The following is a 14,903-nucleotide window of genomic DNA, read 5'->3' on the forward strand; positions in this document are numbered from 1 at the left end:
TGAAACTAATCTGATCGCCCGCGGGCGCAAGCAACGTACAGGTATATATCTGCAGAAGGCAGTCGGCAAGTAGTTAAAGTGTGTAAAAAATATTTTAGGAAGTATTTATATTTTATTGTGGATCACTTTATAAAAAAGTTCCATCCCGTTAACCAAGGTTTCATGTTTCAGATACTTATAATTATACCAAAAATATATAATCACAAATAATGCCACCAGCCTCTTGGATGGATATACTATATTGATATACCATTTAAAAAAAATAACATTGTTAAATCAATCTAGGGATAAAATTGGTTTATCCTTTAAAGGGATTGTAAAGGTATTTTTATTTTTTTTCTTAAAATAACAAACTTGTTATACTTACCTCCACTGTGCAGCTCGTTTTGCACAGAGTGGCCCCGAACCTGCTCTTCTGGGGTCCCTCGGCAGCTGTCTCTGCTTCTTCCCGCAGGTACTTCTCACGTTCATGCGAGCTCCCTCGCATGGTGTATCCCGTGATACAGCCGGCGGCTATAGCTGCTCGCTGTATCACACGGCCCCGCCCCGCCACACCACGTCATTGGATGTGATTGACAGCAGCGCTAGCCAATGGCTGCGCTGCCTTCAATCCATCCACTCCAGCCAATCAGCGGCCAGGCTGAGTGGTGAAGAGGAAGTCGGGGGCGAGCGTGGGACTTTCGAGTGGTAAGGTAAGTAAAACGGGAGGGCTGGGGGGGGCGGCATTGTCAGATGTTTTTTCACCTTAATGCATAGAATGCATTAAGGTGAAAAAACATTTACCTTTACAACCCCTTTAAGATTGAATCCAGACTGGGGATTGCTAGTCTCAGAGTGCCATCTGCTGGTCAAGTTAACCATTTCAGCCCCCCGGAAGAATTTGCCCCCTTAATGACAGGCCATTTTTTATGATATGGCACTGTGTCGCTTTAACTAACAATTGCGTGGTCGTGCGACGCTGTACCCAAACAAAATTTACATCCTTTTTTCCCCACAAATAGAGCTTTATTTTGGTGGTATTTGATCACCCCGTGGTTTTTATTTTTTGCGCTATAAACAAAAAAAGAACAACAATTAAAAAAAATATATATATTTTTTACTTTTTGCTGTGATAAATATCCCAAAATTGAAAAAAAACAAAAACAAATGTATTTTTCAATTTAGGCCAATATGTATTGTTCTACATATTTTTGGTAAAAAAAAAATCTACATTTTTTTTAATAGTAATGGCGGCGATCTGCGATTTTTAGCGGGACTGCAATATTGCGGCGGACAGATTGGACACTTTTGACACTTTTTTTGGGACCACTGACATTCATACAGTGATCAGAGCTAAAAAAAGCCACTGATTACTGTATAAATGTCACTGACAGGGAAGGGGGTTAACACTAGGAGGCGATCAAGGGGTTAAGTGGGTCCTAGGAAGGTGTTTATAACTGTGGGGGGATGTAGTGGCTGGGAGTAGACAGACATTACTGTTTCTAATCACTAGAAACAGCAGATCTCTCTCCTCTCCCTGGCAGAATAGAGATATGTCTGTTTACATTGACAGATGCCCCATTCCCTCTCTCTCAGGAGCGATCACGGGTGCCTGGCGGACATCGCGGCACATCGCCTGCTACGGCTATTTTAAGCCATGGCAATTTGTCACAGTACAACGATGGCGACTGGTCAGCTAGTGGTTAAAGTGGTAACCCACTCATATTAGCTTATATAATCCTGCTTGTTTCTTAAAGCAGAGTTCCAACCAAAAGTGGAAATTCCACTTCAAGCACTCCTTGCCCCCTTACATGCCACATGCTTTTGACAGGTACTTCCTGTCCCACTTCCTCCTTCAATCTACTTGCAGCCTAGGCGACACCTCCTTTCCACCTAGGCGGCCCCTCCCATAGCTCCCAACTGTCCCTGATTTCGAGGGACTGTTCCTGATTTGGAGAAAAGTCCCTCTGTCCCTCTTTCCTCCTCTTTTGTTCCTCATTTTGGTCTGATCTATATAGTTGTATGTAAAATGCACTATTTATCTTTCAAAAAGGGTTTCCCAGTGCTAAACCTTTCATCCAAATTCTGAATTGCTGCATTTGTAAATTTTAAAAGCCAATATACAGAAATAGTAGTGATAAAAAAAGCCCTTGTGAAATAAATTAACCTTTTTTGGGGTTAATTCTCCTTTAAGGGGGTGTGGCAGAGGGCATGTCCTTTGCCTACATACATTTGCTATTAGATGTCCCTCATTCCCATCTCAAAATGTTGGGAGATATGCCCTCCCTCTCTGCAACACATCACAGGTCACAGAATATTGGCTGGCCACTAGGGGATTGCAGAGTGACTGCACAGTGCATGCCCGGCTTTGAAGCCACAAGCTGTCACGCCGGGTGCTCACAGTAGCAATGATGGCGCCATGGAGAGAAGGAGGAGGAGAGGAGCGAGGCTTCGGGTGGCCACATTTCTGGACTATGGAACAGGTGCGTGTCTGTTTATTAAAAGTGAGCAGCTACACTTTTTGTTGCTGCTGACTCTTAATAAACTGAAAAATGACTGGAACTCTGCCTTAACCACTTCAATACAGGGCATTTTCACTGCCTTCCTGCCCAGTGCAATTTTCAGGTTTCAGCGCTCTCAGATTTTTTCTGACAATTGCGCGGTTATGCAACACTGTACCCAAACAAAATTTTTATCATTTTTTCCCCCACAAATAGAGCTTTCTTTTGGTGGTATTTGATCACCACTGGGTTTTTATTTTTTGCGCTACAAATAAAAAAAGACCGAAAATAAAAATAAAAGGTTTTTCTTTGTTTCTGTTATACAACTTTTTAAATAAATAACTTTTCTCCTTCACTGATGATCACTGATGATGCTGCACTGATGGGCACTAATGAGGTGGCACTAATGAGCACTGATAGGCGGCACTGATAAGCAGAACTGATGGCACTGATGGGCACTCATATGTAGCACTGATGGGCACTCATATGTGGCACTGGTGGAAACTTATAGGCGGCACTGATGAGTGGCACTGATGGGCACTGTTGTGTGGTGCTGATGGCAATGATAGATGGCACTGATAGGCAGCACTGATAGGCATCACTGATGGGTACAGATTAGCACTGATTGGCATCCCTGATGGGCTCTAGTGGACATCCTCGATGGGTCTACACCGATAATCAATGCACTGATTATCAGCGCAGACCACCCCTGTCAGGAGAGCCGCCAATCTGCTCTCCTCTATACGCGTCTTGTCAGGGTGAGTAGAGGAAAAGCCAATAAACGGCACTTCCTGGTTATCATGGAATGCGCTGTGATCGGACACAGCTCATCACATGGTAAAGAGCCTACGTCATAGGCTCTTTACCTAGATCGGAGATGCGGTGTGTCAGAGTGGCACACCACACCATCAATCGCCGTGCTGAGCGCCCCCGCGGTTTATCCTGATGGACGTCATATGACACCTAGTCAGGAGTCATAAACAGAGACAAGAGCACTTGTCATTAAGAACAAGCAGGATTATATAAGATTATTGTTATTACAGCAGCAAGAGGGGCAGGGGCAGGTACTGACACAGGAGCGACAGGGAGGGGAGGGGGGAGGAGGACAGAGGGAGACAGAGGAGAGCTGCAGATGGCAGCGGATGACGGGGGGAGGAGGACAGAGGGAGACAGAGGAGAGCTGCAGATAGCAGCGGATGAGGGGGGGGGGAGGAGGACAGAGGGAGAAAGAGGAGAGCTGCAGATAGCCGTGGATGATGGGGGGAGGAGGACAGAGGGAGACAGAGGAGAGCTGCAGATAGCAGCGGATGACGGAGGCACGTAAACTGACCACAGTGCCAGGGCTCAGCAGCCATGATGAACCATGGCCAGTTTACAAAGGGGAGGGTACAAACTGGCAGGATCAGCCAGGTATTTCAGGTGTTACAGGGAACCAAATGACACAGCACAAGCACTGTGCTGTATAAAATTCTTTACAGGGACGGGACACATTATTATTATAATTTTTTTTAGGTTTACAAACGCTTTAAGTTTTTGATTGTACAAACAAATAGCTAATTGGTAATAGCACCCTCCAATTAGGTGTGAGTAAATATTACAAACTACACCCTCTAGGAGGATCACTTGGTTAAATCATTTTTGGGAAGATATATAGAGGTGCTGAGAGAGACTGGTGGATCACCATTAATCATCATTGCGGGGTCTCCATATTGAAGTTCATTCTGAGATCAACTTCATTCTGAAAGACAGACTCCATCTTGCTTGATCAAGCTCCACCCATTGGTAGCCATTTTGAGGCCCTTTCTATTCATTTCAAGCGACCCATTTCATCTGCTTTTGAGGGTAACGAACAGTGTGCTATTATTTAGATGATTTGTGCCTGTTAAATTTAATATTACAGTTTCAATGATTTTTTCTGTGTTCATTTGATAGTATACTCACAAAATTATAACCTCTAAGGTCAGATACATTTTTTTCCTTATTTTCTTTTCATTTTGCCGTATTGGCACAACCCATGGACAGATTTGGGTCCTTATTCTTTCTGCAGGGAAATAATGGCTGTAATCTGTCAAACGCAAATTATTGTCTGCTAGGTTTGTTTATAATTGGTTATGGTATCTATGAGAGGAGATTATTTGATTTAATCTAGTTCCCAGGTAAATACATATGTTTTAGTGGGGTAAATTGAGGTAATTTGTTGTGAATATAACTTTGGTGTATGTGTCACCCTATCATTACTACTGTGATTTGTGTTTGTTAAGTGACTTAATTGTGAAATAAATCTTGATTTATTTTTCTAGTTTCATAGTCCATACTTTCACACAATTCTATTGTGCCTAAAACCGCCAATAGATGGTTTGAATCTCATCCGGTTCTGCAGGGATCAGCCGAGATTAAAACCATATATGGGCAGGCTCTTTGTACACAAGTTGATCGATTGATTGGCTGATCGACCAACTTGGGACCAACATCTATAGCTGCTAGAAATAATCACTGGGAATTCTTCTGGCTGGAAACAGTGTTGATGGAAGAATCAAGAGATTTTCTTTCCTGCGACCCGTGGTTTATAGGAAAGAAAATGGCATCGCCTATGGCCGGCTTAAAGGAATATCTGCATAGAGCAATTAATATCATAAATAATTTAACTGGTAAGCTTAATTATTTTTAATAATTAATTTTTTATTGGAGACATGATTTTTGGATCCGCTCTCGGTGCTGCTGCTGCCGCCATTCATGGTAGGGGTTCCCTACTGTGCTTTCTAACTGGCCCGGCAGTGGAGGAAGGAGGATGGGGGGGCTGAACTTCCAATTGACAGCACCAAAGCAGAGTCTCCCGGACGTGGGGAAGGGGACCTGTCAAAAACAGGTACCCTTTCCCCCCTCCCCCCTGAAAGGTGCCAAATGTGGCACCAGAGGAAAGAAGCAGATGAGTGGAGGTTCCACTTTTGGGTGGAACTCCGCTTTAACTAATCGATCCAACATCCTTACAAGAGCTAAAAAGCTTAAAGTGAATGTAAACCCTATCGATGTACTTCTCATATATGCTCCTCTCTGGTCTGTCAAGATCATTGAAGGCTTTTTTTTATATTTCTTTGATAAAAACTGTTGATCCTGCCAGAAAACCAGTGAGCTGATAATTTACTGCACTCCTTGTCTCTGCTGCATTGTTATCAGTTGGCATTGTTCCCATTTCTCTCTGTGCTAAAGAACATCTCCCCCTATGATATGAAGGTGAGGAGAGGGGGATATTCTGTAGTCATAACATACTTTCTGTACTAGAGTAACAAAGCTGCTCCTCCATAGATGCAAATAGTTAAGTGAGCTTCTTTACTCTAGGATAGGAAGTGTGATACTGGCAAGTTCACCAGCTTGAAAAAAGAAAAATAACGTGGCCGCCACAACCACAACTGTATATACTACATTGCAATGTAATACTGAACATATCAGACAAAAACATAGTGCAAATATATCAACTTTGTGTTCTAGCCCCTTTTTTCTTCAAGTCGTGTGCCATCCATATTTCTGTTGAAAGTGCAATCAACATTTTCCTATTTATTTTCAGCTTTGTTTTGATGGCTCCTAATATTCTTCGTGCTGGAAATGAAGAGACAATTGTCATCCAATGTCATGAATGTGAAAATTATCAGACGGTGGACATCAACGTCAATACGTTTCAAGATAAGCTGATGTTCAGGACTGTTGTTAATTTACATGAATCCAACAATTTCCTGGCTACAGCATATATCAATGTATGAAAAATCTTATATACTACAACAATACAGTAGGTCTATTACAGCCAACCAGTCATGTGTAAAGGATTTCTATACATGAGAATGAAAGGCACCAGTGTATTTGACCTGGAACTAAAAAAAATTAGAAGTCATGAGTGATAAATGAAGGCTGCCATGACAGACTGTTGTCTGAAAATGCTGACCCTCCAGCCTTCATACCTTTTAAATCACCAACCCAAATCAAATATACAGGTCTGGCTGCAAAGGTTGCCACACTTTGTACTTTGCCTTTGTGCTTTTGAATACGTCTGCTTGTTTCTCATTTCTGCTAAAGTTGACCTCCAGAGGGCACACATAAAGTACATATATTGAAATTATTTACCTGCCAAAAGATTTGTCTAGATCTTGGTTACAGCAGTATAATGTTGGGTACACAGTTTTTTTTTTTTTTTGTTGAACCCATTGGGCTGAGCGCGAAAACCCCCCGCTGTGTTACATAAAAAAAAGTTCCTGGTTCCACCAGGCCTTAACAGCACAGTAGGTCTAACAAATCCTGGTGTGACATAGAGGCTGGGAATGGTCAATGCACATAACATGTAGATGTGTTTTGGGCAAAAAACTATGGTTAGACCAAGGGAAAAAAAGTTACTGCTCTGGAGCTTGTAATCTAGCAGGAAACCAACCAAGCTGGTGGCTGCCATTTATGTACAGAGGACACCTGGCCGTGGACCAGAAGTGAGGTTAGTGGTTATCCCAACAGCAAGAACAAAGGCTGGAGGGGGCCAAGAACCTTCTCCCACATAGGATAATGTGTTTCAAAGGAAGCTGCTTCTTTGTCAAACCCAAACCCAAATTCTTCCATAAAAAATGGCCTATTGTTTTAGGAGGCAAAACATTAGGGTTTTCCTTTATTTTAGGGGTATGTTAACCACTTGCTGAACATTTGCCATCATTATACTGCAGCAGGTCGGCTATATTGTGCAAATCGCTGTAGGTGTATGACGCTTCCTGCAATAGATACAGTTGGCGTGCACACATCACTGGAGCCGATGCACTAGGCCGGTGGTTCCCCTGCTCCTGAAGGTTACGGAGCCCACCGTGAAGGGTGAAGATTGGGTGTACCTCAGAAAACCCAGCGGCGGGAAGGTAAGTGGAGTTTTATAAGAAATATCTTTGAATTTTCTTATGAATGTCTCCTTTAAGTAAATAATGTCATGCCTATGTGTCACTGGGGGCTGTATTGAGCACTCACCGCCTCATGCTGGAAACAGCGCTGTGTCAGGAGCAATCACTTCCTCCTTTTCCTCTGGCCAAAGTAGCAGATCCTCCAGTAAGCAAGAGGGGGGGACTTGTCTCCCCGCCTGTGGCCTCCCTATGCTGGGATTCCCCCCCCCCTCGGGAGGGTTTGAAAGCCCAAATTCACTTAAAAAAAAAAAAAAAAGAGATGCAGCGGCCGCTCACCGTTTTTTTTTTCATATACCCCCCCACTATGCTAGCACTGTGGGCTAGGCACCTATAGTGTGCCGCTCGTGTGGGAAAACCCCTTCTTTAAAAAAAAATGGGGATGGGGCCATAGACAACAGGGGGGGTGGGGCTAACAGCATCAGAGTTCTCCACCAGATGCACGTGGAGGAAGCTTTTAAAAGCAGACTGTGCTGCTGCTGGCTGTGGAGGGACACAAGAGCAGAGAGGTGGCATTACTTCAGCTTTGGTGACACAGACATTTTCCCTTGACACATTACTGCTTCAGGCTGGGCATTAATAGCAGCATTATATTGCTGGACTATAGCCTAGCAGTGTGCATTCTTCTGGTAGTGCCTCTGCTTTGTGCTTCAGGCTATAAGTGAAAGAGGGACCAGGAACTCCTCAAAGGGTTCTAGGGGTTTGATTGTTTTACAACAACCTATATCCATTTCCAAAATAATGTCATTCTCCTCTGAAAGTGATGCAGCCAGTCAGATTGAACCATCAGGGGAGACTGATGTTCACTTCAGCCCCTATATATATCACACAGGAGGTTTTTTTCTTCTACCATTTCTAAGTTGGAAAATAAGATTGATGCTATGATCACTCTCCATAGTAGGTCCAAGCGTAGCAGATCCCCATCCAGTGCTCAGGACCCTCATATTGAGGTGCAAGGGGCAGGGTATCAGGAAGGTCTTCCAAAAGATCTGGAAGATACTAATATATCATCTTCAGAGGATCCTAATATGGAGGGAGTAGTGTCACAAGACAGTTTGCTTGTACACTCCCTTACTAAATTGGTTGGTTCAAACTCTTTGCTGCCTGTAGCGCAGTCTTTTGATGAACCCACCTCTGGTTTTGGATCACTAAAGCCTCCCCCATCTGGGGATGCTTTTCCTATTTATTTATGGCTAAAAAAGCTGATATATTTGGAAAGGGAACACCCGGATAAACAGTTTTTGCCTCCAAGAAAGTTTTCTACACTGTATCCTATGGAGAAGGAATTCTTTAAGAAATGGGTGGTTCCAGCAATTGATGCTGCAATAACCTCAGTGAACAGATATCTCACTTGTCCGGTGGATAATGCGCAGATGTTAAAGGATCCAACAGATAAAAAGTTGGAAAAAAGTTGGAATTTCTTTTTAAGAACAATATGTCTGTGGCAAGTTCAGCAGCGCAGGCGGTTCTTGCAGAAATTGGTGTGTCTCAGTGCATAAAGGATCAGTTTGTGGAGATACTTAAGATCCTTCCTTATCAGCAGGCCCAGCAATGGGCTGGCGTATCAGATGCATTATGTTTTATGGTGGATGCTATGAAAGATTCATCATTCAAGTCTCACAGCTTATGCTAGGACTAGTGCATACTTGCGGAGTTCTGTGGCTGAAGAATTGGTCAGCCAAAGCACTGTGTAAGAATCTTTTGGCCAGTTTCCCTTTTCATGGTGGACGGTTATTTGGGGATGATCTGGATAAATACATCCAAAGAATCTCTAATGGGAAAAGCTCTCTTTGACCAGTAAAGACATTTAAACATTTCTCCTTTAAGCGTGCTTCCTCTCCAGTGCCAGGGGCATCTGCCTCTAGGCAGTCTCGATGGCCTCCACTGTCAGGTTCAAGAGGAAGACCTCAAGGGCAGCCCCAGGGCCAAAAGAGGACTTGGGGCAGAAAGCCTACAAAACAGAATGCTAAAGCCTCCTCATGAAGGGGCGCCTCCGCTCGCTCGTGTGAGGTGAAGGCTTCTGCAATTTTCAAAGATCTGGCAGGAACAATGTCAAGACAGATGGGTGGCTTCCTCAGCTTCTCGGTCACAAACTAAAGTTCCAAGAATTCCCGTCTCCTTGTTTTCAAAGATCAAATGTTCCCAGAGATCCAGAGAAAAGTAAGTCTCTGTTTCTAGCTCTGGATCCTCTCTTATCCCAGGAGGTGATATCAGAGGTTCCCTTAGAGGAACAGGGCTCAGGGTTTTATTCAAAACCAAATGGGGAGGTAAAACCCATTCTAGATCTCAAAGATCTGAACCGGCACTTAAATATCCGGTCCTTTCGCATGGAGTCAAGCCGATCGGTAGTTTACATTTTGCAAGGAGGGGAGTTTTTGACATCAAATGATATCAAGGATGCATATCTCCACGTGCCAATATTTCCCGATCATCAGTAATGTCTACGCTTCGAGATAAAAAATCATAATTTTCAATTTGTGGCTCTGCCATTCGGTCTAGCCACAGCACCACGGGTGTTCACAAAGATTCTGGCACCTCCTTTAGCCAGGTTAAAGGGATTGCAAAGTCATTTTTTAAAAAAAAATAACAAACATGTTATACTTACCTCCACTATGCAGCTCGTTTTGCACAGAGTGGCCCCGAACCTGCTCTTCTGGGGTCCCTCGGCAGCTGTCTCTGCTTCCTCCTGCAGGTACTTCTCATGTTCATGTGAGCTCCCTCGCATGGTGAGAAGCACCTGCAGGCACGCTCCCGTGATACAGCCGGCGGCTATAGCCGCTCAGTGTATCACGTGGCCCCGCCCCGAGCGTGCCGCGTGATTGAATGTGATAGACAGCAGCGCGAGCCAATGGCTGCGCTGCTTTCAATCCACTCTGAGCGGCAAAGAGGACATCAGGGGCGAGCGCTGGACTTTCGAGGGGTCAGGTAAGTAAAACGGGGGGACTGGGGGCGCCGGCACTGTGAGATGTTTTTTCACCTTAATGCATAGAATGCATTATTGTGAGAAAACATTTACCTGTACAACCCCTTTAAGGGCTAAGGGCATAACTGTCCTAGCCTATTTAGACGATCTGCTTTTAGTAGATTAATCATTCTCTGGTCTAAACCAAAGTTTAATCACAGCTGTAAGCTACTTGGAATCTCTGGGTTGGATACTCAACCTAGAAAAATCCTCCTTAAACCCATCAAGGAGATTACAGTACTTGGGGCTGGTCATAGATACCGTACAAAAGAAGGTATTCTTACCCCAGGCAAGAATCAGCTCCATAAAAGGACTGATTCAACTTGTCAAAGCAAAGAGAAATCCTTCCATTCGGCTGTGCATGATGTTGTTAGGGAAGATGGCGGCCTCCTTTGAGGCCGTCCCTCATGCACAGTTTCATTCAAGACTGCTACAAAATGCCATTCTGTTGGCCTGGAACAAGAAGGTTCAGGCTTTGGACTTTCCAATGCGCTTATCCCCCGAGGTGCGTCAGAGCCTCAATTGGTGGTTGATACCCAGCAACCTCCAAAAAGGGAAATCCTTTTTACCAGTATCCTGGAAAGTGGTAACAACGGATGCCAGCCTTCTAGGCTGGGGAGCAGTCCTGGAAGAAGCTTCTGTCTAGGGGAAATGGTCCAAGTCAGAAAGGACCTTGCCCATCAACATTCTTGCAGCCCAAAAAGGGGTGAATCATGTTCTAGCTTGGGCAGAAAGCAACATTCCTTGCCTATCAGTGATTTTCATTCCAGGGATAGAAAAATTGGCAGGCGGACCACTTGAGTCGCCAACAATTATTTCCGGGAGAATGGTCCCTTCACCCCGACATCTTTCTATCGATAAGTCAAAGATGGGGTTTTCCGGACATGGATCTTTTCACGTCCAGATTCAACAACAAAGTCGACAACTTTGTGTCAATGACAAGGGATCCGCTAGCATGTGGAACAGGCGCCTTGGTCTTCCCATGGGATCAGTTTTCACTGATCTTTGCGTTTCCTCCGGTTCTGCTACTTCCGCGCATTGTCCGCAGGATTAAGCAGGAATGAAAGGAGGTGATTCTTGTGGCCCCAGCGTGGCCCAGAACATCTTGGTTTGCCGAGATCATAAAGATGGTGGTATGAGTCCCTTGAACTCTGCCATTGTGGCCAGACCTTCTCGCGCAGGGACGGTATTCCATCCTACCTTGCAAACGCTACATTTAACAGTTTGGCTATTGAAACCCACATTCTAAAGGACGTGGGTATCCCCTTCACTAGTGTCTACTTTGGTTAATGCTAGGAAGCCGGCCTCCAGAGTCATTTACTATAGAGTCTGGAAGGCATATCTTTCCTGGTGTGGATCCAGGGGTTGGAACCCCAGGAAGTATGTCATAGGTAGGATCTTTGAATTCCTGCAAATGGGATTGGAAATTAAGCTGGCCTTGTGTACTATCAAGGGCCAGGTCTCAGCCTTATCAGTGTTTTTTCAATGGCCTCTTGCTTCTCACTCTCTGGTGCGTAGTTTTTGATTTGAATTTAGGATATTGCTTGAGCAGGTAATTCAGTAATAAACATGCCCCTAGGGCTAACTATCAGACCATACGGCGAGACTTAGAGGCGGAGGGGGACACAGAGGGGGGACAGCCACGAGGGAAGTATGCCTCCCTACCAGCCCCCCAACCCTCACGGCAGGGCAGACAACGGGGGACCTCCCCAGCCGCCCCAAAAGGGATCTTGCTGCAGCTGAAGGCTCCCCCCACCCCTCCCCTGCGAGTGTCCCCGACCCCCACCCCAGCAAGCAAAGCGTGGCACATGGATACCCCAGTGCGGCTTAATTCTTTAATAAGACACAGTTCAATCTGACAAAATTTTACTTCAGATAATGGCAGTACAGAACATGTTTTACAGTGTTTTCAAGTGTAAGCCCTTGTACACACGGTCGGACATTCCGACAACAAAATCCATCGGATTTTGTCCGACACTGGTGTTGCATACACACGGTCGGACAAAGTTGGCGGAAAATCCGATAGTTCGTAACGTGATGACGTTATTTTGTTATGACGGGACTACGTTCAGGCTAGTAGCCAATAGCTTTGGTCTAGGAATTTGATCTGAGCATGCGTGGCACTTTGTCCGATCGGAATTCTCTACAAACGATCGGACAAACTCTGATCGGACCGTGTTGTCGGAAATTTTTATAGCCCAGCTCTAAAACCTTGTCAGTCGGATATTCCGACGGAAACAGTTCAATGGAGCCCACACACGGTCGGATTATCCGACAACACGGTCTGATTGGACATTTGCCATCGGAATGTCTGACCGTGTGTACAAGGGCTTAGAAGACAATGACTTTACTAAGCCCTGTCTCTGTGAAGTACTAACACTGACTGTGAGAACATAGAAGAAACAGAGAGGGTCTAGCTAGGACTGAATGAAAAAAAATATACATATACTGTACTGTGCAAAAGTTTTAGGCATGTGTGTAAATGCATAAATTCTGTAAAGTAAGAATGCTTTAAAAAATATATATTTAAATTGTTTATTTTTATCAATTTAGAAAATACACATTGAGCGAACAAAAGAAAAATCTAAATCAAATTAATATTTGGTGTGACTACTCTTTAGCGTCACACAAGCATCATTTATTAATTTCTTCTGGGTGCACTTGCAGTTTTTGAAGGACCCTGACAAATAGGCTGTTCCAAACATCTTGGAGAACTAACCACAGATCTTCTGTGGATGTAGGCTGCCTCAAATCCTTCTCCTTGTGTAATTCCAGACAGATTCAATGTTATATAGATCAGGGCTCTATGGGGGGGGGGGGGGGCGGGGGGGGGCAAACCATAATTTCCAGAATTTCTTGTTCTTCTTTATGCTGAATATAGTTATTAATAACCTTGACTGTATGTTTGAGGTCATTGTTCTGCTACAGAATAAAATCGGAGCCAATCACACACATCTCTGATGGCACGGATGGATAGGTTTCTGGCCTGTATTTCTCAGCATTGAGGACATTGTTGATTTTGCAATGTTGAGGACCTTATGCCGCGTACACACGATCAAACAAGCGGGTGGAAAAGTCCGGCAAACTCAAGTCCGCCAAACAATCCCCCCGTGTGTAGCCTCCGGCATACTTTTTTGACCCGAAAGTACGGCGGACTTAGAATGTAGTTTTACACTCCAATCTTCCCGCCGGACTCGCATTTCGGCGGACAATCCGGCCGTGTGTGTGCAAGTCCGCCGTACTTTTGAAATGAATGGACATGTTGATGAGGACAAGGGCCTCTTCCCGACAACCTTGGTCGTTAGTTGTCGGGGTCTGCGGGCGGGGGGGCTTATCGGAATCCCACCCTATGTGAATGAGTATGGGGTACAATGTACCCCTACCCATTCACCTGTAAAATAAAGTACAAAAAAAAACACAACACACAAGATAAAATAATTTATTGCACAGCTCCGGGGGTCTTCCGTCTTCAGGGGTCTTCTCGCTGGACTCCTCCGCTATCTTCTTGTAGCTCTTTTACTAGCGGAGGAGCCCGGCATTCTTCTTTGTCGCCGTGGCATCTTCTTCCGACTTCGGGGGTCTTGTCCCCTTCTTCGGTTCTTCTGCCGGGCCACCGCGCCTTCTTATAGCTCTTTTACAGGCGGTGGCCCAGTCTTCTGTCGCCGCCGCCTTCCGTTCTTCTTCTTCTTCTCCTGGAGATGTTGACTCAACGTTCTCTCCGGCCGCAATGCCAGGGATGCGCTGCGCTGCGACTTATATAGGGACAAGGGGCGGTGTCACATGGGTTGATGTCACATGGGTTGATGTCACATGGCGACAGTCCCAGCATCCTCCGGGACTGTGACATCGTAAGGGGGCGGGGTCACCATGTGACACCAACCCATGTGACACCGCGCCTTGTCCCTATATAATTCGCAGCGCAGCGTGTCCCTGGCATTGCGGCCAGAGAGAATGTCGAGTCAACATCTCCAGGAGGAGAAGAAGAAGAAGAACGGAAGGCGGCGGCGGCGGCGGCGACAGAAGACCGGGCCACCACCTGTAAAGGAGCTATAAGAAGGCGCGGTGGCCCGGCAGAAGAACCGAAGAGGGGGACAAGACCCCCGAAGTCGGAAGAAGAGGCCGCGGCGACGAAGAAGAATGCCGGGCTCCTCCGCTAGTAAAAGAGCTACAAGAAGATAGCGGAGGAGTCCGGCGAGAAGACCCCCGAAGACGGAAGATCCCCGGAGCTGTGCAATAAATTATTTTATCTTGTGTGTTGTGTTTTTTTTTGTACTTTATTTTACAGGTGAATGGGTAGGGGTACATTGTACCCCATACTCATTCACATAGGGTGGGGGGGGCGGTATCCGGGGGCCCCCTTATTAAAGGGGGCTCCCGGATTCCGATAAGCCCCCCGCCCGCAGACCCCGACAACCAACGGCCAGGGTTGTCGGGGAGAGGCCCTTGTCCTCATCAACATGGGGACAAGGTGCTTTGGGGTGGGGGGGCCGCGCGGCCCCCCTTCCCCAAGGCACCCCCCATGTTGAGGGCACGCGGCCTGGTACGGCT

General features: G+C 45.5%; 1 protein-coding gene across 1 annotated transcript in view; it reads left to right on the top strand.

Moving 5' to 3' along the window:
- The window catches only part of LOC143974836 (complement C3-like), a 332,677-nt gene that overhangs the window by 26,039 nt on the left and 291,735 nt on the right, over positions 1–14,903 (top strand). Inside the window, exon 2 of the mRNA XM_077476590.1 lies at positions 6,043–6,229. Coding sequence (XP_077332716.1) covers positions 6,043–6,229 — 187 coding nt within the window. The remainder of the gene's footprint in view (positions 1–6,042; positions 6,230–14,903) is intronic.

Source organism: Lithobates pipiens, unplaced genomic scaffold, assembly GCF_037356315.1.
Source record: "Lithobates pipiens isolate NorthernLeopardFrog02 unplaced genomic scaffold, aLitPip1_a1.2 Scaffold_13, whole genome shotgun sequence".
NCBI classification, from domain to species: domain Eukaryota; kingdom Metazoa; phylum Chordata; class Amphibia; order Anura; family Ranidae; genus Lithobates; species Lithobates pipiens.